General features: G+C 33.6%; 1 protein-coding gene and 1 long non-coding RNA gene across 3 annotated transcripts in view; one reads left to right on the forward strand and one right to left on the reverse strand.

Annotated features, from left to right (window-relative positions):
* Positions 1-23,653, reverse strand: part of LOC143256030 (uncharacterized) — an 81,662-nt gene that overhangs the window by 48,862 nt on the left and 9,147 nt on the right. The window contains exon 2 of one of the 2 annotated variants that reach the window (XR_013030966.1): positions 669-805. The exons of the other annotated variant lie outside the window; for it this stretch is intronic. This is a non-coding gene — a long non-coding RNA (uncharacterized LOC143256030). The remainder of the gene's footprint in view (positions 1-668; positions 806-23,653) is intronic. 2 annotated transcript variants of the gene reach the window in all.
* Positions 9,194-23,120, forward strand: LOC143256029 (interferon regulatory factor 3-like). The gene is made up of 6 exons (XM_076512606.1): positions 9,194-9,288; positions 10,020-10,307; positions 11,323-11,454; positions 15,228-15,353; positions 19,746-19,867; positions 22,433-23,120. The coding sequence occupies exons 2-6, from the start codon at positions 10,097-10,099 to the stop codon at positions 22,487-22,489; spliced, it is 648 nt and encodes a 215-aa protein (XP_076368721.1). The 5' UTR covers positions 9,194-9,288; positions 10,020-10,096; the 3' UTR covers positions 22,490-23,120.

Below are 23,653 nucleotides of genomic sequence, written 5' to 3' on the forward strand. Positions count from 1 at the left end.
GTCCATTTTGGACTGTACTTCAGCCAGTTTACCTGCACTGAGCCATTGTCTGCGGCGCTTAACATTTTTATAAATTATTCATTTTTCATATCCAGTAACTAACCTGTCCAAAAAAGGTGAATTACGTTCACGATAGTGCAGAGAAGTGCAGATGTCCACTCTTGCTCTAAGGCTGGCTTCTGTCAAGCCATGGGTGACCCATTTTATAAGACCTTTACGTTATAAGCAAAACATGAGGAGTTAAACTCAATTGATTTTTTTCATTTACTATTTCTTATTGGATTTTATCTCTCAAGGAATGTAACATTCAATAAATAAATTTTGATACAAGTTTAAATTATCCACAAAACATTCCTATGTAATGTTGTTGTTTATAATATATGCATGGTTTATTTAAAAGTGTTTTAATCTTACCATATCCTTTTACGTATATTGAACATTTAATGATATACATAGAAGATCATACTCATTGATTACTTTGTATTATAAAGCAAGATAAACTGTTTAACTTCTCAATAAATGAACACGTAGCCCCCTCTATCGTCCAGTTTACTCTTTCTCATAAATTTTTGATGTTTGTTTCAGCATTCAACAGTACTCGCTATCAATCTCAGATAATATAAAGTATTTATATTTATATGCTGAACAATATTACAAAATAGACATACTGTTATATCCCTTTCAATTACATTTTCTGCTGCGATGCACTTTTTGAAGTCCAGGGGTAAGTCTACGGATTCACAACGCTAAAATCAGGAGTTCTATTTCTCCCGGTGGACTCAGCAGATAGACCGATGTGGCTTTGCTATAACAAAATACACACTCACTATCGTATAGGACGTACATATTATCATTATATGAAAAAAAATGCTCTTTTCGAGATAAGCATTTATAAAGCTGAATATGAAATATTATTCGAATACGTTAATCGAAAATATTTTTCAAACACTTTGTATCTTTAGTTTGTTACATAATAGAACATTCCTCTTTTAAATAGATATTTATAGTATATCATTTTTTCTGCTAATATTCTAGAAATACGCATGTTTTTAAGAGCTCAGACAAAGTTGAATGCCTTCTGCTCTCAGTTAAGACTACTTATATAAATTATGTTTCGGCCCGGCATGGCCAGGTGGGTTAAGGCGAGCGACTCGTAATCCGAGGGTTGCGGGTTCGGATCCCCATCGCGCCAAACATGCTCGCCCTTTCAGCCGTGAGGACGATATAACGTGATGGTCAATCCCACTACTCGTTGGTAAAAGAGTAGCCCAAGAGTTGGCGGTGGATGGTAATGGTGATGGTGATGGTAAATCCGTAAAAATTAAACAAACAGAGTAACTATTGGTCATAGGAATAAACACTACAAATGACAAAAGAAAAAAACAGGTACCTTTAACATCAAATAAGTAATCTTCTTTGTTTGTTAAAATCTTACTACTAAAAATCACCCAAAGCAGTTTTTTTTAAGTGATATACATATTTTATGAATTATCTCTTTGGAAATTAAAAATTTAAAGTGGTGCAAAATTTACCAAAAGGTTATGTATAAAGGAATTTTGAATTTCCAGTATAATAAGTACAGCTTAATCTGCCATTTTAAAATAACCCAGTGAGAATTTCGTGAATAACGGGATTTATTATATTATCCATTTTAATTTTTAATGAAATGAGAAATAAATTTACTTCACTCATTAGTTATGCATCGTAATTTATGTAAATGCATAAAAATTAAATACATTCAACACTTACAAAACCGTATATTGTTTTTCTTTCTATATATATGTTATATGTTCGTCATTAATTATTGAAAGCTGACATAATTTATTTTTAATTTTTTTTTAGCACTTCAACCTTCTCTTTACTTATCTTTATCTTGGTTAGCTGTTAATGATTAGGGGAAAAGTCATTGGGAGTTTCCTAACAGTCATAACAACGTTACTGTTTATCTTTACTGACTAAGTCGTTTATTGACATGGGAAACAAAATGCCAGTTTTTGTACATTCTGATTAGCTTATTTTCGCAAGCTGTTTTTTTTCTCATAATATTTTCCATTTGAACGTAATGTTTAAGACACATATATATTCAAGGACAAAGTCAAAGACCCCAAGGATCTGACATAACTGTCCCTAATTTTCACTTTGTTATCAAAAAGAGAGACCAACTGGTTAGTAGAACCGATCACCTATATAACCACTTTGAAGTGAATGACAACTCTGACTGCCACTTTTATGTAGAAGATATATAGCGTATGGCGAGATTGAACTTTGGACTCTCCGATTTAAGTCTGGCATGCTGTCCACTAGTTACGTCAGTCTTCGTACTTTTCTTATTTACTAAACAAATTTATTCTTGTTTCAATAGGTTTTGATATATTCGACTGTAGGCGACAATTAGTATCAGAGATTTGAAACAGCAAAACATAATTTTTGTTTGTTTGTTTTTGCTCAAAGCTACTCGAGGGCTAGCTGCGTTAGCCGTCACTAATTTAGCAGTGTAAGACTAGATGGAAGACAGCTAAAAGGGCTAAAGGGCGAACATGTTTGGTGCGACCGCGATTCAAACCTGCGACCCTCGGATTACGAGTATTATTTGTTAGTAAAAGAGTACCCCAAGAGTTGGCGGTGGTAGTGATGACGAGCCGCCTTTCCTCTAGTCTTACACAGCTAAATTAGGGACGGCTAGCGGAGATAGTTCTCGTGTAGCTTTGCACGAAATTCAAAAAAACAAACTTTCCCCTTTTGCTAAAAAAATAAAACAAAAAACATAAAATATTCACATCTTTTGCCTTCCACTGGCTCATAGAGCTCATAACACTAAACATTCTGATTCGATGCACGATGCGTATCGTGCATTATGTTGATTTGTTTTAACAAAAAAATATATTTTAAATTTATTTTTCTTGTCGTGTAACAAATTATTGTGCTTCAAGTTGTAGTTATTTATTTTAAATATTATTTCAACTTAATTTTTGTTAAGTAAAATAAATATTTTTTGGTGTTACTTGGAACATTGTTTGGAACGAAAACATTGTTTAACAATTTTAAATCGCCGATTTAAAAACGGTAACAATTTACAGAATTTGTTTTTAAATTATTTTCCTTGATCTTCAATCCTTGTTTAAAATTTTCAAAATGTTTCCTACACAAATTCTCCAACAATCTTCAGCTGGGTTAAACAAAATGTTATTATACCTTAAAATTTCTTAGAAAACTCCCTACAATTCGAGGCCATAGTTTATAATTTCCAAGTATGATTTGTTAGAAACTGTTTTAATTTTTTAAACATTTCAATATCAATACAGTTACTATTGTTCTCTTCATTACCTTATTGTTACTCAGTCTAAAAGATGAACAATTAAAGATTACACCATGTAACACAAATTTTGTTCCTGGATTGTATGTGTTATTTCTTAAGTGTTTATGTTGTAAAAGTACAGAAAATGGTCATTATTCCCTTCAAACTTGCTTTTGTGACCCGGATAATGAGATTTGGAAATTAACATATTTTCTGTGTAAAAAGGGGCAAATTTACATATTTTCATTTGCACAAGGATAAAACAACATATGAATCAAGATTTACATGTATTTATACTAAAGTTACACAAAAATGAACAAAAAATGTTTAGAAGTGAGTAGTTTCTCGAGCTTTGCGACTGTAATGTAAATAACTTTCACGTATCAGCCCCCAAACACAGTCTCCCATCATGTTTTCATTATACGCTCCTTGGTAGTGACGTTCAAAGTCCGGTATATCTTAGTGAAAGCGCTCTCCTTGCTCCTATGAGTATGCTCCCAAGTTCTCCTTGAATTTGTCAAGATGAGCTTCAAGGATATGGACTTTCAAAGGCATCCTGCCGTAGTTCTACATTAGAGCCTCACCATTTCCACATAATTTTCGGCTTTGTGATTGTCCAAGAAGTCCCGAACTGTGACAAAGTTGCCCCAAGCTTTTTTCCTTCCTACTGAGCTTCTTGGGAAATTCTGTACACTCCAGGATTTTCTTTATTTGTGTTCCAACAAAGACACCAGCTTTGACCTTTGCCTCAGACAGCTTAGTGTAGACGTCTCGAAGGTACGTGAAGACTGCAAACTCTTTATCAAGAACTGTGATAAATTGTTTCATAAGACCCAATTTTATGTACAATGGTGGGAATAACACCATAATTCTCTTGATAATTCTCGTAAGTTCTACAACATTCTAGAAATTTCTTGTAAGTTCGAGAAAATTCTGTATCAGCTACTAAACAACGAATCTAGCTGGAATATTCTGGAAAATGGGTGAATTTGAAAATTTCATTACCCAGGTTACAAAATCAAAGTTTACAGAGAAAAATAGGTCTTACTTTACTTTAGGCATAAGCAATTGGGCAATAACACTTTCTGCCCAGGAACAAGAAAAAGTAAAAATTTGTTACATAGTGTTATAGATATTTCTTGGTACATTTACGGACTTATAATGTTGGACAGAATGCAAAGTTATAAAATTGACTATCTGCACTAAGAAAACAACTAGTTGTTATAGATATTTTTAAAACTTAATACTCATGTACATTCAATGCGCAATACCGCCAATATTTTACAACATAGGGACTTAAACAGCTGTGACTTTTTGTTATTTAGTTATATATATTAGTTAAGTTTGATAGTTTAATGTACTGAAGCCCATATATATATTTTTTCCAAAGTTTCAACTATATAAATTTGATTGTAAGTAGGTTTACAACTCTCACATTTCTGTATTTTAAATCACATTTTTGTATTTTCTCGTCAGTTTATAAAAGAATATTACTCTACCGAAATGTATGTTTTATTATTAGTATTGCTTCTCAAATTTATCAATCTCCCACTGAGACATCGGTAAGTCTTCGGATTTACAACCCTAAAATCAGGGGTTCGATTCCAATGTGTTTTCTTTGCTATAAGAAAACACACAAATGTATTATAAATTATAGGTTTTTTTATTTAATTATCACATTTTTAATCTTATATCCAAAAACTATAATGCATGTTTAATAGGTCAATGGTAATATTAAAAACTTGCAGCATTAAAATACGTGGTTCGATTCTGGTGTACAGATCCCAGATGGCCTACTGTACATCTTTGCGCAAGAAATAGCTACGTCCTCTCCCTACCACGTTCAAGTATTAATCATTGCAAATCTGTACTTAATTCAAATAGTCTTATAAACACAATTGTCAGATATCAACGACAGTTAGGGCAGGGCGTGGTCTACTAGTTATCATTACGGACTGAAAATTTGGGGGGGGGTCTATGATTCAAGCCCAGTTATCTTATAAAAATTCACCCTGGAGATTTGGATGGTTTATAAGAATGAGGATCAAATCAAACTGCGCAATTACAGTAGACAAGAACTGGTGATGAATGAGTAACGACCTGACCTTCATCTAGTCTGTCAGTATGACATTAGAAACACCATATGCAAGGAATGACAAAGGAGTTAACTTCGGTCTACAAGCTACAGATATATACTTACTTGAAACTAAATGTTAATATATTGCACATCTTAGTATAGTTTTGTACATTACTGGTGCTTGAAGATATACGGATGTCACAGACGACTTACCAGAGGAACAAAAGAGAGATCAGGCCTCTCTACTATGAATGTTGGCCTGGCATGGCCAGATGGTTAAGGCACTCAACACTTCATCTAAAGGTCGCGGGTTCGAATCCCCGTCACACCAAACATGCTCGCCCTTTCAGCCGTGGGGGCGTTGTAACATGACGGTCAATCTTACTATTCGTTGGTAAAAAGAGTAGCCCAAGAGTTGGCGGTGGGTGGTGATGACTACCTGCCTTCCCTCTGGTCTTACACTGTTAAATTATGAACGGCTAGCGCAGATAGTCTTCGTGTAGCTTTACGCGAAATTCAAAACAAACAAACTATGAAAGTTATCTTGCTAAAAAGAAAAAAATTGCATTAGTTCGTCTTTAGACATGCTCCCACCCCTTTAAACAAAGTTAAACGTCCCATGACTGATAATACGAGGTCTGTTCAAAAAATACGCGGACTGTTTGAATTGCGCGGCTCCAGTTGGTTCCAGGGGAATCCGCTTGGTGTCGCTAGGTTCGCACAGATCAGCTGATTACGACGCCATTTCCCGATTGCAGATATCTTCATTTGTGTATTAGCTACGCGGTTTTAAGTGAAGTGCGATTTTTTCGTTTGACGGATTTCAGAATGAATGACCTGAAGGAGCAACGACTTGCTGTGAAATTTTGTGTTAAACTTGGAAAATCTGCGATTGAAACTTTTGCTATGCTTAACACGGCTTACGGTGATATTGCTATGAAGCGTACGGCATGTTTGAAGTGGCATGAACGTTTTAAGGATGGTCGACAGTCTATAGAAGATGATGAGCGTCCTGGACGTCCTTCCACGTCAACTGACGACCCACACGTCGACAAAATCAACACCCTGGTGCGGGCAAATCGACGTCTGACTGTCAGGGAGCTTGCTGAAGAGTGTGGGATATCAGTTGGATCTTGTTACGAGATTTTGACCGAAAAATTGAAGATGCACCGCGTTGCTGCGAAATTTGTGCCTCAGAACTGGTGAGTGTTTGGCCAAACACTCGATCACTGTTCTTCCCCACACCCCCCTACTCACCTGACCTTGCTCCTTGCGATTTTTTCTTGTTCCCCAAACTCAAAAGACCCTTGAAAGGAAGATGATTTGAGACGATTCCCGAGATTAAAGCAAATGCGACGAAGGAGCTGGAGGACATTACAAAAGAAGCGTACCAGGACTGTTTCAACAAGTGGAAACACCGTTGGGATAAGTGTGTGCGTTGGGGAGGAGAGTACTTTGAAGGGGTCCCAGACCTGTAACTTCTAAATAAAGTACATTTTGTTTTATGACGTCAGTCCGCGTATTTTTTGAACAGCCCTCGTATTGTTTTACCGAATTGTGAAGGTTTACTTAATACAACCACAAACACAAACACGCGTATATTTATCCACATAACTGACTCTAAAACAATAACTTTTACTAATAACAAATCACACTACCTTTACTGAGATATATAAGCATTGTTAATCAAACCAAACATCCAAGTTCAAAATGTTCAATAAAACGAATATTTCAAACTGTTTTAAGTTATAAATTTTCTATTTGCGAATATAAATTTCTCGTGTAAGTTGTATAACAACGTTTAATGCTCTCATCTTATTTATTACAATTCAAATTGTTCGACATTAAAATATTTCGTGATCAGAGATTGCTCACTTTCAGTTTTTTCACGAAAAACTTTGAAGTTTGAAGGCCAGAGTGATTCAGTTAATTTTGCAGGAAATTCAAGTCTTCTTGTTACCAACTGTGGAATTCGTACATTAACAACATATCACAAACTTTTCAAAACTTTCACCTCTACGCTGACCCGGCATGACCAGGTGACTATGGCTTTTGATTCGCAATCTGAGGTCCGCGGATTCGATCTCCTGTCCCACCAAACAGATTCATCTTTTCAACTGTAGAGGATATATAATGTGACGGTCAATCCCACAATTCTTTGGTAAAAGAGTAATCCAAGAATTGGCAGTGGGTGGGTATGAGTAGCTGTCTTTCATCAGGTCTTACACTGCTAAATTAAGGATGACTGCATCTTACAGAGTGCATAATTCTTCTCGTGATTCATGGCATTCGCACGTTTTACTGACGTCTCGACAATAAAAATTGCAACGTTAAGCGTCCCTTTATGTGACATCGTTTTAGTGCCTTTAGAATGAATGACAAACAACACAATACTGTAAAGTGTTGCGAGTGGTTAAAACAGGTGAATCTTCCAAGGGGCGTTCAGTCCTCTTTCGAGGAAATTATTTTTGTTTTGACTCTGCCTAAGGTGATTTTATTTTAATCAGAGCATGTTAATAATTTAATTATACGATTCTGTTTTTAATTTGTTTTTCTTCGCGCATATAAGATAGTTTTTGCTGTACTGTTTATAATATCCTCGTTTCTTTTAGCGCAAAGATGCACAATAAACTATCTATAGCCTGTTCAACACAAAGAACCTAAGTACGTCTACATATGCTCCACTTGTTGAGGCGTTCTAATGTTTCACTGTTGGAACGTTTTAATGAGATTCTAGGTCTTAAAATGTTGTTAAGGGTATAATATTATCTTTAACACATACTGATTTCAATTTTTTTTCAAGAATCATGAAATCTACGATAGCACATGAAACAAAACATTACTATTTGCGTGTCGTATAAGTCACTATAAAGTGTTCTGTCTTAAATGTTATTTTTTATTAATTGCAATAGTTACAATATTCTAATATATCTAATCTTAATGTTTTATCTTTTTATTATAAATAAATTTATGCATTGTTAGCTTCTTATGGGTATATTTTCCTAAGATAGACAAACCTGTTGAGACATCATTATAATTACGGCCAGTAATATCACTAACACAAGGGTAGCAAACTAACGAGGCTTGGTAAAGCCAGGTGGTTAGGGATCTTGACTTGTAACCTGAGAATCACGGGCTCAAATCTCCGTCCCTTTCAGCCGTGGGGGTGCTATGATGTGAAGGTCAATCCCACTATTTGTTGGTAAAAGGAGTAGCCCAAGAGTTGGCAGTGGGTGGTGATGACTAGCTGCCTTCCCTCTAGTCTTTCACTGCTAAATAGGAGACGGCTAGCACAGATAGCCCTTGTGTAGCTTTGTGCCTATAAACATAATAAGAGCTTGTATCTGAAACTAATTAACGAACGTGCTTGTCTGGTGAAAACCAAAAACAAAGAATTTGAGTATTAGTAAAATCTGATCATGAGTAAACGTGAATAATGTCGATCCAGTTAGATATTTTAGTTTCTCGAATAAACAGGATAGAAAATACTCATGACTAAGCAAGTGTTTTGAATCATGTTTTTTTTCTATTCACTAATTTTTAATGTGTGTATAGATTTTTAATTCTTTTCAGAGAATAAACGTAAAACGCTTGAACCGGATTCACTGGATTAATATGAAGAATAAGTTGATTGTGACGTATTTAGAGTTCAGTCTAAATTATCTGATTAAAATATAATTAATACATCTATCTCACTCAGTGGCAGAACTGTATTTAGGGGCAAGTGTCTCAGACTAAATCAACGGATATAATTAGTTTTCTAAAGATAAGTATGTCAACCTCAGCAGTCCCCTGTTGGTACAGCGGTAAGTCTACGGATTTACAATACTAAAATCAAGGGGTCGATTACAGTGTGGCTTTACTATAAGAAAAAGAGAGACTCAGTAAATCAACGAACAGAATTAGTTTTCCAATGGTAAGTATCTTCCAGTGAGTAAATCAACAAATAGGATTAGTTTTCAAAGGCTAAACCTATTGGACGAATTAAAATTATTTGTACAAAGTTACCTTTATAGGAGTATATATTTCAGATTGAATAACAAATCACGAAAAATGTAATTTTATACACAAAGAAGTGAAACTAATTATATTTAACGAACTGGAATACTTCCTCTGGGGTGAAAACTACGAAATCAAGAATACAAATTATTTGTAAGTGACACACAGTTAACAGCTAATTGTTTTTATGTACCCTCAGAATGAGACAAATCAAAACCTGTTGCTCATGAGTAATTAATAAGAGACCAGTTAATATGTGTATGCGTGTGTAGAAAGACATGCATTTCACATATTAAGTGTGTTTGTGGGAAGAGTTATTGTTATGCGTAAATTACTGTGACTTTGTAAACAATTCGTACTTTATAGTAAAGTAAACACTGGTAGATTCTACACTTGCTAGTCTAGGAAGTTCTTTCGTTTTTTCCAGATCAACCCACACATTTTTGATAATTATATCAATTCCGACGTGGGTTTCCCATGAGTAACCCAAAGGCTATAAGATAACAAGTAAATCCAAGTCGTAGAGCAATATTAAATATAAAAGATGCTTTCTTTGTATTATAATACATTTTCTCTGGATTGCCATTCGTAGTGTCAAAGTATAGTAGTGACTTTTAAAGTTTGATATAATTCTTTTAATGCACACAGATAAGCTGACAGGAGAGAAATAGGCAGCTGCTTTACTCTTATCAACACAGTTTGATAGTCATATCTTTGTTTGAATAATGTTTAAAAATAAAAATAAATCCTGCTCTAAAAAGCGTAAGATGTTTGTACCCTGGCTACTTGACTTACTGTCCACAATGGTCATCTACGGACTGGAATGGATAGACAAGGATAAAAGAATATTTAAAGTCCCTTGGAAACATGCCTCTCGGAAAGACTGGAATCAACAAATAGATCCGGAATTGTACCGGCTATGGGTAGAAAACACAGGTAAGATTTAAACATACAGTTAGTGTTTTTGGGAGAATTGTTTAAACTTATAAACAAAACTTTGTGAGAGTAAATACGTTTAAAAGAAACAGTTTTTGTGCAGAAACTTTGAATAAAATTAATCAAACGAGACATCAACGTTTTATACTTCAACAATAATTTATATGTAAAATTAGAAAAAATATCAGTTAAAAACTATAAAAACTCTTCATGATTCGATAGAAATAATCCCACTACCTCCAGGAAATTAAACTACTATGTTTCGTATAAACCTTTGTACGTGTAGAACCAACACTTTTTCATTGTGGTGTCATCTACAACAACAGTTTCCAAAAATTTACCTCCATGACTGCTGGGCCTAAATCTCTATTTATATTAATTTTGTTCTTAACAGTTTCTAAGGATTTTCTTATGTTTAGTTAATCTTAGAAATTGTTAAAAACAAAATTAATATAAATAGAGATTTAGGCCCAAGAGCTATGGAAGTAAATGGCGCCACTTCAAAAGCATTCTAACTATACACGTAGATAAGTTTCTTCCTCTATACTTTGTAGTTTATTCTCCTGAAAATGGTGAAAATATTTTCACCGAAACATGCATAGATTTTAAAGTTTTTAACCTACAATATTTTAACTTTATAAATAAATTATTGTGCGAGTAAAAAATGCTTATTTCACGTTTGATTAATTTTATTACAAATTTATAGGAATAATTGATATCTCTACATAGATAATAACGAAAAGGTCTTCCGTTTATAGGGTCCCCAAGTCGCACATTGGTAAGTTGTAAGGCTCATAATATTAAAACTCTGGTTTCGATATCCATGGTGAGCACAGCATAGATAACCAATCGTGTACAGTTATGCTTAACCACAAACAAACTGTACACAAGTTATTAAAGTACATTATATTTTATTGGACACTTACGTTTTTTCAAACGTTAGCTAAAAAAATTTTTTTTTTCAAAGCGTTCGAACGTTTTTACTTTTATTTTTGATTGCTTTTCATTATTTCAGGAAAACCAATCGTTCCTGGATTTGATTTCAAACGATGGAAAACAAATTTTCGATGTGCTTTGAGGAGTCGTCCTGATATAGAAGAGATTAGAGAACAGAGAACCAAAGAGTATCGAGTGTTTCAATTTACAGGTAAAGTACCAAATAATCCTGTACAGACGTAATAACAAAACACTTGTTTACCACTGGACTTCTAACTAAGGGGACGACTCAGAAATTACACAGTTTTTAACTTCTAACAACCGGCTTTTTTTTTAACCATGACAGTAATGTTGAAATATGCAACTCCTCTAAGATATAACATGAACACAACAAACACTCTTCCATATTTGTGATGACCTGGTAAAGTGCTTTACCACTCGTGCGTTTCACTACCAATATACAAATAAAATATTTTATTTCTTCTATGTTCTACTACCAATACGTAACGTACTAATAAATGTATTTTCATGTTCGTTTGTTTTCTTTGTTTTTGAATTTCATGCAAAGTTACACGAGGGCTATCTGCACTAGCCGTCTCTAATCTAGCAGTGTAAGACAAAAGAGAAGGCAGCTAGTCATCACCACCCACCGCCAACTCTTGGGCTATTTTTTTACCAACGAATAGTGGGATTGACCGTCACATTATAACGCCTCCACGATTGAAAGGGCGAGCATGTTTAGTACGACAGGGATTCGAACCCGCGACCCTCGAATTACGAGTCGAGTTCCTTAACCACCTGGCCATGCCGGGCCACGAACAGTAGAAAAACAACAAGAAACGTTAGTCCACGTACTAGACATTCTAGTAAGTTCGACTTCCCAACATCAGGCAAAGTAAAGAGAAATAAAGTACTTTTAACAAATTAACTCAAAAATAAACACAAGAAGGACTGTATTAAATGCAGTAAAATACAATAAAATAAAATACACTACAGTAAATACAGTAAAATACAACAAAATAAAATACACTACAGTAAATACAATAAAATAAAATACACTACAGTAAATACAAGAAAATAAAATACACTACAGTAAATACAGTAAAATACAATAAAATAAAATACACTACAGTAAATACAATAAAATAAAATACACTACAGTAAATACAGTAAAATACAATAAAATAAAATACACTACAGTAAATACAGTAAAATAAAATACACTGCAGTAAATACAGTAAAATACAATAAAATAAAATACACTACAGTAAATACAGTAAAATACAAGTTACATTCTCATCATGATCAGACCTGATAATGTTTTTATCTTTCGATTGTTCCAAGCATTATAAAGTAGCTAAACTTTTGACAGCTTTGTTGATTAACGCAAAATTATGCTTGTAAACCTACGAGGAAGATACATGCGTGATCTAGTTGTTGGCAAATTGGATTTCTGATCAGAAAGTACAAGGTTCGAGCATCGCTTTTTCACTTAATACAATGTGTACTTTGAGCTGAGAGAATGTTATGATTTTAATATAAGGGTCGTTCAGCCAATGTATCGCATAACGAGTTATTTACGTTGAAAATATTACATGCGCATGCATACATACAAAAAACAAACAAACTCGTAGACGTTTCTAACAGTAATTTTCGTGCTACAAAACTATCATGAATATTGAGGCCCGGCATAGCCAGGTGATTAAAGCATTTTAATCGTAATCTGAGGGTCTCCTGTTCGAATTCCCATTGCACGAAGCAAGCTTGTTCTTTCAGCTGTGGAGGCGTTTTAATGTTACAGTCAATCCCATTATTCGTTGGTAAAAGAGTAGTGCAACAGTTGGCAGTGGATGGCGGTGACTAGCTTGCCTTCCCTTTAGCCTTACACTGCTAAATTAGGGTTGGCTAGCACAGATAACCCTCATGTAGCTTTGCGCAAAATTAAATAACAAACAAACAGTCATGAATATTAACAAAACAATTTAGATCGATTTACAAGAATTACCAAGTGAAGTAAAGGCTGTTGTTGTTGTCCCCCGCTAGTACAGCGGTAAGTCTACAGATTTACAACGCTAAAATTAGGGGTTCGATTCCCCTCGGTGGGCTCAGCAGATAGCTCGTTGTGACTTTGCTAAAAAAAACACAAACACACTGTTGTTGTTTTTTAAGTTAAGAAGAAAAACATTTAAAGGTTTTGCCGTTTGAATGATTCATTTCAGTTAAATAAATTATAACCCTACAAATGAAAAAATGAATCAAGCAAACGTTATTTGTCAAAACTGAATAGGATGACTCGTTGTACCTCACAGCAGTATTTAATATTACTTACAAGACAATAAGATTTAAGTCCAACCGTAGGACAGCTGTTAGATTATGGACTTAAGCACTAAAACCCTAGAGCCGAATTCCCATGGATTCAAATCAGTATGAATCAGTTTCTGATAAGAACAAGTATAGCCTTTAATAAAGTTAAAAGAAAAGCGAACATGACTATAACAAAGTGGTGTCGGAAGCAAACGATCTACAGCATGGTGCACCAGATGAATGTTGGCGATCAAACTCCATTATTCAACTAACGTAGCGCTAGAACTGGTGGTTGTTCGTGTTAAATAGCCACCTTCCATCTAATCTATCACTACCAAAATTGGAGACGGTTAGAACAGATAACTCTCGTGTAGCTATGCGCGAAATTCAGCAACATCTTTCTAGTGTCTTGATTAAGCTAAAACATTTTATGCGCAGATACTCCTTTCAATAAAATAAGCAAACAACTTATACTTAGCACAAAATATAGCACGTGTAATGAACTTTTTGTGATGTATTATATTTTATCTCTGAGAAGCGTCCGATTTATTATGTTACGTATAATTATCTTGGACGAACCTTCAATTTATCATGCTACGTATAACGATTTCAAATAGTTTGAAGCCAAGTTAAATTGTAATTTAAATTTATAAGTTAATTAAATGTAGAGATATATCGAATTTATGACGTTCGCCAAGAAGATTTATGTACTATTTTTTCTTATTAAAAATATATGTTAGTATACAAACGATAGCACAATTTATAATAAGGCTTGTTTCAAATAGCTATTACATATAATGATTTATATACAAAAGTTTTACAAAGTTACAAACGATACTGAATCTTCTATTCGATCCAAAACTTCCTTAATATCCTATCGATGGTTCACGATGAGCGAATTAATTCAGAGTTGATATAGGCACAATTCACTTAATGGGGTGCTAGCTAGCTCTTCGCTGATCACACGTATGTTTTTTTACCGCTGAAGTTATATAACGCCTTCATAAAAATACTAGCGTCCGATGCTAATCTGCTGAATATAAGTAGTTTCTAACGTCCGAAATCTATAGACGTTCCTGGTTAGATATTTGTAGCTTTTCGATTAATAAGCATAAATCACAGTTGTAGCTTCCGACGTTTACAGTATACCAACTGTAGTAAACCAACAATATACGCTGTCTCTCAGCGCGTTATGTTGATTAATTTTATAAGCTTGAGAGGAGAGTTTCTAGAAGTTTCAGTTGACAACAATACTGACAATCACTAATATTTACATACACACTTGATACGTTGTTAATTCTTACACTCAAGAATTTTCTACAGCTTTAGTGAATAGGCGAGAATTTCGCAATACTCATTTAACTGTATAAGTTATATGCATTTCTAAAGATATATTTAACTGAAACAAACATTAATATTACAATAAATGTATAACATCGTACACATCATTTCATATTTAATGAATATCACAAACAATGTTGTGATAATCAAAGAAGTTCCTGTTAGAGAAATGTTACGCTATTCACATGCATATTCATAGACATTTGAATTGCAATCATATATTCATATAATAATTTGGTAAATACATATTGAGCTGATATAATTTTACAATAAATTTCTGTTAAGTAAAATAATGATATTATCGTGATGTCCAAGAACATTTTTCTCTTTGCATTACAGGAAATTTCAACGATTCTTCAAATTGTGACACCAGCGGAAGAGAAACAAACAAAACCTACTTCATATTTGATGAAATAGACCTCACTTCCACCGTAGGACTGTGTGCCACTAGTAATCTTCAACAAGGTAATGTGATGAGATTTGATCGAGTTGTGGAGTTCATAATGGACATAGTAACTTTGAAAATAGAAGCCCGAATGATGAAACGTGCTGAATGTTATACGGGCTAGAGTAAATACTCCAACATTTTCACAAAAAGACAACAGCATACGGTACTGCTATTGGACTCACTTCTGTTTATATAAAATGATATATCTATGCACGTGTGTGTATGTGTATATATGTATATGGGATTTACTGCCTTACATATTAGTTATGCACATTTTCATACAAAATTAATTAGCACAGATTTCCATAACTCACGCACGTATAAATAGACCATCACTACTTCACATATTCTTACACAAGTCGTAATTGATACATATAGGGAGAATCGTTAGTTCGGTATTAAACCTCATAGCACGAGCACGTGGGAGAAACGTATTCAGATTTAATAGGTTTTATCTAATGAGAAACGCTATATTTTGTTTTATTTTACACTGTATATTTTGGCGTTATTCAGATTTCTTCAAAATACGCTAGGTGGCGTTTGTTAGCCACTTCGACCCAAGGTTGCCGAATTTGGTAAATTTTGCTAATTTACCTGTTGCATGACCAATAAAAGATTTTCAAATTTATTGCCTCTTTTACGTGAAATTTGACCTTGTAATAACGTTTAAAAAGGACAAGTTTTATGTCTAAATGTTTGAATATGCTTTATAATGGCTCACTGCTCAGGCGCAAGATAGTCTCAAAGAATGATGATTCAACGGTGGCTCTTTCAGTCTTGTTTTCATATACTGTAACTATTGTTATAATTTCGTGAGTTGTGACTCTTGTCAGTATTCGTTTACAGTGTAATGCATTGTTTAATTTTAAATTTGTTTTGCTTAACTTTTATAATTTTATTTAATTTACATTTAACTTAACCCTCAGATCATAATGGCTGGGAGTAATAAGGATAGTGATTTAGTAGAAAGTCCATACAAGAAAGTAAACCTGCATAGGCCTAGTTACCAGCAGCCACAAAAATGGCTTAATGATCCTAAGTTTAGTTGTTTTAGTCGAAGTTCGAAAAACTTAAACAAACCATTTTGTAAAATATGAGGTTGTGAGTTATCTGGAAATGTTACCATGCTTGAGAAACACTTTGACAGTGAAAAACATTTAACAATATTAAAGCAAGTGCCTAGACTTCTAAAGGAACTGATTTGTTACGGCCTTCCACTTCTTCACGTACCATGTCTCAAGTGACTTCCACTGAACTGAAAATGTGTGTCTGTGACAGAACACAATCTCCCCATTTCAATACTAGATCATCCTGCAGGCTTTCTATCCTATACATACCCTGATTATAAAATTACTAAGGGAATTAAGTGTATAAGAACAATAGGAACAGTTGTTTATCGTAATGTCATTGGTGAAGAATACTTGGAAATTCTTATAGCACAATTAACGAATATTAAATTTTCATTAATTATTGATGAAAGTGCAGATGTATCTACAAAAACCATCTTGTTCTAATAGTTAGATATTATGATAGCCATATCAAAAAACATTTAACAAGTTTTAAAGCTTTTTGGAAATCAATTGCTGTACTATACTACTCAAGGCATTTACAATTCTGTAGGAAATTTTTTGAAAAACCTGGAATCCTATTTTAAAATCTGATAGGCTATGCAAGTGTAATGATGGTGTCAAAAAGTGGTGTTCAAAGTTTACTGAAGCAAAAAGTGTCATATCTCTTTGTACAAGGTTGAGTATGTCATTCAATGCATTTATGTGCATCCTATGCATGTTCTGAACTTCCAACTTCCTTAGAGGAGCTGAAGAGAAATATTTATTCACATTCGTTGGCCTGGCATGGCCTAGCGCGTAAGGCGTGCGACTCGTAATCCGAGGGTCGCGGGTTCGCGCCCGCGTCGCTTTAAACATGCTCGCCCTCCCAGCCGTGGGGGTGTATAATGTGACGGTCAATCCCACTATTCGTTGGTAAAAGAGTAGCCCAAGAGTTGGCGGTGAGTGGTGATGACTAGCTACCTTCCCTCTAGTCTTACACTGCTAAATTAGGGACGGCTAGCACAGATAGCCCTCGAGTAGCTTTGTGCGAAATTCCAAAACAAACAAACAATTCACATTCGTCAAACAGCCCAAAGAGATTATCTGAATATGCAGCATTTCAGGAATTTATCCAGACTGATCCTAAAAAGATTTTAGATCATAGCTGCATGGTTGTCACTTCAGCAAGTGGTAGAAAGACTACTGAATCAATGGCCAGCACTTATCTTATTTTTTTACTTCATCGGCATCAGAAGATGGGATGACTTTAGCATCTACAATACTAGAAGGTTTACCGAATCCAATTGTAAAAATGTACTTTGCTTTTCTAACTTTTCTTTTGCTATATGTAAATAAAATAAATTTAGAGTTTCAAGCCAAGAGTTTCAGAGTTCATAGGGTACGTGTCTTCATCAACAGTAGTATGAAAGGTATCCTTGGTAATTTTATTAAAATAGAAGTACTAAAAGATGCAGATATATCGAAGGTTAACATCAATGGTCCTTCAGTTTACCTTCCCTTAAGTGAAATATATCGTGAAGGAAGAACTGAAAGTATCGTTCTAGAATGTTCTTCCAAATTCCAAACCAAAGAACTCGAAGAATTTCAGCTTAAGACATTGAATTATGTCAAACTAAGCAAGGAAGTATACAAACAGTTTGTATAATCTGGTTTTTCACGTATTTACAGCTATTTGAAACTTTAGATCCAGAAAATGTGCCTCAAGGACAGCCACATTCAATTATCCCATTGGCCATGAAATATCCTACTATTATTGAGGAAAAGTCAGTATGAAGATATCAATAGAGAATGTCAAGAGTTAACTTTACAAATGACATCTCAGAACCAGAGAAACACTGGTACTATATTTATCAAGAAAAATGTGGAGATAAATTTCGTTTCCCAATTATCTCCAAATTAATGATAAACTTACTATTCTTTCTCCATTCTTCAGCTGCAGTAGATAGACTGTTCTCTTTGGTAAACAATATAAAGGCAAAAAATCGTTCCCGGCTAAGTATGGAAACACTAAATGCCTTATTACATGACAAAAATCTTTTAGAAAACACGACATGTAAAGAATGACAACCGTCTGAAAAATTGTGCAAAAGAATGAAAGAAACTAAATTGTATACCAATGAAAAAAAAAACACCAAGTTTTTAATAAGATAAGGTTACTTATGTGTTTCTTTATTTAACTTGGTAACATCCAAGAATTTTCGGTAAATTTTAGAAAATTATTTGATAAAACCCAAGAAAAACATCTGGCAACCCTGGTAAGGCAACAATACAAATGTCTAGATTGAAAACGTCACTTACAAAACATCAGTGTTCTCTTCATGGAGTGTGAATTTCTTTAAACAATCTTATTACACAAAGAAAACAATATTACATTATACTTAACCTTATGTAGCTCACAATAAAGCAACTTTTGACAATTAACAATATTAATATTCATAGATTAAGATATTTACCACATGTAGTCTATTGTGTAGCTTTGTATTGAACAAAAGTCAGTCATGTTTCTTAGATATTCTTGTCCTTTTGTATATTTCTTATTTTTTGTCAACCTGTTTTGACCCGCTCACAGTTAGATCTTTGGTAATTACGTGTTGTCATTTCAGTCTCACTGAATTTTAAAATGTTATTTAACTGACTTCTGGTTGTTGCATTTAGAGTGCAGAAAGATCTAAAGAAGACGTGTTTGTTTAGATATCTTACTAATGACAATGCCAAGAAATATTAACAAAATCAACAGATCAGAACCCAAGCTGGTGACAACTTCGTCGTTTTTTACTTCGGATTTAGGCGCCATATCTCAGAATTATAGGTTCTTTCAAACATAAACCGATGAGAATCCAAACTCTCACCAAATCTCAAAAATTATCGGGTTTTTCCAAAAATAACTTTAAATAAACTTAACGTTGAGTATTTTATTAAAGATACTATTAATTAATAGTTAATATTCCTAAAATACTTATTACTCTTTCTTACTATTCATACACACCTTATGAACGTGCTCCTTCTATGGAGTATCCACAAAATTATTTTAAAATAATCTAGCATGGTCAAGTGGTTAGATTATGCCCTTTATCATTGTCAATTGTTTAAATTACCTTTGGCTTACGTGTAATTCTCAGGCTAGCATAGGTGTTATTTTATTAAAATTATAATTTACGTTAGTTGTTTAAAAGAAACGTTTTGTTTTCTATTTTATTTTTGGAAACGGGCTAAATACAAATAGCATATATTTATTTCTTTGGATTTCTAACTTCCTTTCTTATTTGATATTCCATTACCCACTGTCTCAACTGATATTGTATAGCTTGTTCTAACTTTTATATATATATGTTACCACAGATTACGACCCGCTAATGCAACAACCTTCGTTTGATGTCCAACATAAACATTTTTCGCCATTAGAGGATACCAATAATCTGGATTTTATGTTCAATGAAAATATTCTGTTTGCTGAAAACAATGTAAGTTTTTTTTATAAAACCTTCATTAATTATTATCTGTAAGATAATTTAGATAATTAATCTGTAATTTAGCCCACTTACTGCCAAAAATGCTGACTTTTGCCTAAAGCTAATCTAATAGCTGGAACATACGATTGTAGGGGATTTGGCATGATCAGACGGTTAGGGCCGGTCGACTCGTAATCTTAGAGTCGTGGGTTCGAATTCTTGTCACACCAAACATGTTCACACTTTCAGCCATGGGGTCGTCATAATGTAACGATCAATCTCGCAATTCATTGGTAAAAGAGCAGCCGAAGAGTTGGCGGTGCGTGGTAATGACTAGCTGCCTTCCCCCTTGTCTTACACTGCAAAATTAGGAACGGAACAGATAGTGCATTATTACTCGCTACTAAATGTCTTGTGGACACCATTACCCAGTGATCGATATAATAACATCTTTATTATTGAACCATTGCTCTAGAGCTTTCGAATACCTGACTATTTTTCTTCAGAAGTTTTGGGTCTCGTTTTAGAAAATATTAAAACTTTAGTTTTGTGTGTAGCAAAAAACAAACAACCAAAATCAACAAACGATCATTTGGCATTCATAAAATCAATCTTCATAGAATAATATTTTTTTTTCTATCTTTAATAATTAATGAATAACATTTTTATTAAATACAAAAGAAGTCCTTTCTACTTTATAACTTTGTTTAAATAAATAAACAACCAAATAGAAAGTTTCAAATTTGTTTCTCACGTAAATAAGCGACTAGCATAAACACGTCAAAAAGTCGTACTAATACGTGTTTAGCAAAAAACTCCTGGTCATGAAGCCATGCGAACAAACGCGTAACAAATAACTCCTGGTGATGAAGCTATGTGAGCACATGCATAACAAAATTTAAACTACTTGTTCAGAAACCATATTAAGATAAACATGATTTCATTATAAAATGTTTCGATGTTGGTTCTGAGTGAAAAAACCTTAATAAGTAGAGATGATAATTTGATAGCATGGCTGCTAAAACTCGCATGTCAGTCAGTCAACAACGTTTGTAAATAAAAAAAAAAAGTTCTTTAGGTTTTTAGCTCTCAGTTTAAAAAGAACTTTAGTAAGTGAGGATTCGGCAACATAAGTATATCCTTGTTATAAAACGATATAGGAGTGGAAGGTGATGGTAGTAACCCCTTACTGTCTTTCATGTGTAATGTTACTGAGTGGTTACAATTCAAAGTGTTTCCAAATCGAATCTTTAATTTTAGGATTCACTTTTATATTATTGCTAGCGTGTATCTCATCAAAAAGTACTATCATACACACCCCGCCTCATAGTATGCCCTAGCCTCATATTTCTTAGTTTACAAAAATAAATTTGCTTTGCAAAATCAAGCTTGAACAACAAAGAGACTGAACAGTCAAACGTCGGTAAGTTTCTTTATGAGCCAATCAAAATTACAATTTTTCAAGAACGGAATTTGTAACGTAATCATAGAATAATTATTGGTAAAAATCGGTTAGATTCACAACTTCTAATATGCAGTAAAGCAAATACGTTTTTGTAACACTGCGTTTTAACAACGGCTTTCGGGTCACGTTGCTTAGCAACAAAAGTATAACATAATATTGTTTTCTACGTATTGAAAGTATAAAATGAAATGTATGGACAACAAAACTGGAAAATATTTGTTGATTACCTAATTTAGTCTCCATTGATTAAAGACGATTATTTTTTTATTAAAATCTTCGGCGATAAACAGAAAATTGTTTAATTCAGAAGCGAATTCAGTAATAACATAGAAACTGTTGTAAGAGGAAACACTGTATGGTACTGCAAAGTTCTGGTGAACTATTGAAGAGATATTTAATATTCTTGTTCGATGAACAAACCGAGCCATCTCTACATAGACAGAAAATACAGTTTTCTGAAGGTTAATCCTTATTTTCAGTAGTCATAAAACTTGTTCTTAATATTTTTCTGCAAAATCTAAATAAGCGTTTGTGCTTTTTGCAATCTATTATAAATTATAAATGATTTTTGCTGTATTTAAATATATTTAAACGTTGTTGCCAGTTTACAAAAGAGATTCTTAAAACTATTTTATGAAGAACATTAGGTTTTGAACTTAAAATTTTAATGGATGTTTTTGAAACTTGATTTCGAGATTTAAAACAATTATAGTGCGGGTGGTTTTGAATTTCGTGCAAAGCTACACGAGGGCTATCTGCGCTAGTCGTCCCTAATTTAGCAGTGTAAGACTAGAGGAAAGATAGCTAGTCATCACCATCCACCGCCAACTCTTGGGCTACTCTTTTACCCACGAATACCACATTATAACTTCCCCACCGCTGAGAGAGCGAGCATGTTTGGTGTGACAGAAATTCGAACTCGCGACCCTCGGATTATGAGTCGAGTGCCTTAACCACCTGGCCAAGCCGGGCCTAGTACGAGTGATTTTTAGTATTATTTTTGAAAATTTGAAACTTTCGCAAGTTTGTATTCGAAATCTTAAAAAGTGCATATTATTTTCATTTAAAAACTGAATTATGAAGGGACGTTCTTTTTCCTCGTGTTATTTCAGCTGCAAGAGGTTTATAAGGCAGAAGAATTCCATTATTCACATTTGATTTTTAACTGAAGATCAGAGCTCCACCACAATGTCAAGGTGATGTTTCATTCTGATAGCTTGTGTGTTTTCTTATAGCAAAGCCACATCGGGATATCTGCTGAGTCCACCGAGGGGATCAAACAATTTATTTTGGTGTTTTAAATCCGTAGGCTTACAGCTGTATCAGTGGAGAACTTCTCTTAGCTATTAAAGATATTGTGCTGATCAAACCTTTTAACTTCATTAGCTTCTCTTTTTCTTCCTTAACAGTATGATTTTAAATACTGTTTAGATATTATTAGATAAAATAACATTAGTTGTGCAAACATACTATACAACACAGTTATGTAAGCTTTTTCTCCATTTTTAGGCTTAAATCATAATTTTTAGTTATTTCTAGAAATATTTTCTTGATACGAGTTATTTTGGTACAAGTATTGTTCTTGTAAGGTTGAAATTAAAATTTTGATTTTTGTAAACGATATATTTACGGTTGAAGGGCTCAATTTATTAATATTATTTGAAATTTTTATCGATTTTTTTAAATATTATTTTATAGCTAAGGATTTTCAAACTTAAACATCTGTCATTTCCAAAGTTTTTCACTTATTTCATGTAACACAGGATAAACATAACCACAATAAAATAACTTTAACCTAAACACGTTCTCGGTCGTCAAGTGTTTCACTTTACACAAACAACCAGATTATGTAAAGTTTAACCGGAATATTCCATCGATTGTTGGATGAAATTCAAGAATCAAAAACATCGTAATTTGTTTATTACTCATCGTTTCACAACTGTAAAATCTGCAAACACAGACTAAAGATTTCTTCCGTTGTAATTTTATAAAGGATAGGTTTTTGGTCTAACAATCAAAAATAGTTATCCGCCGATAAAGGAAACTAAAGTTACATACAATTTAAAATTAGCTTTAATTCTAATTAACTGAATTCCTTTTCCTTTTCAGGAATTTGAAGAAATAAATTGAAACTATGGTAACCTGTGAAATAATGATAATAAATTAAAACTATGGTAACCTGTGAAATAATGATAATAAATTAAAACTGTGGTAATCTGTAAAATAATGATAATATATTAAAACTGTGGTAACCTGTGAAATAATGATAATAAATTAAAACTGTGGTAACCTGTGAAATAATGATAATAAATTAAAACTATGGTAACCTGTCA

The sequence above is a fragment of the Tachypleus tridentatus genome, chromosome 7, assembly GCF_004210375.1.
Source record: "Tachypleus tridentatus isolate NWPU-2018 chromosome 7, ASM421037v1, whole genome shotgun sequence".
Taxonomy (NCBI): domain Eukaryota; kingdom Metazoa; phylum Arthropoda; class Merostomata; order Xiphosura; family Limulidae; genus Tachypleus; species Tachypleus tridentatus.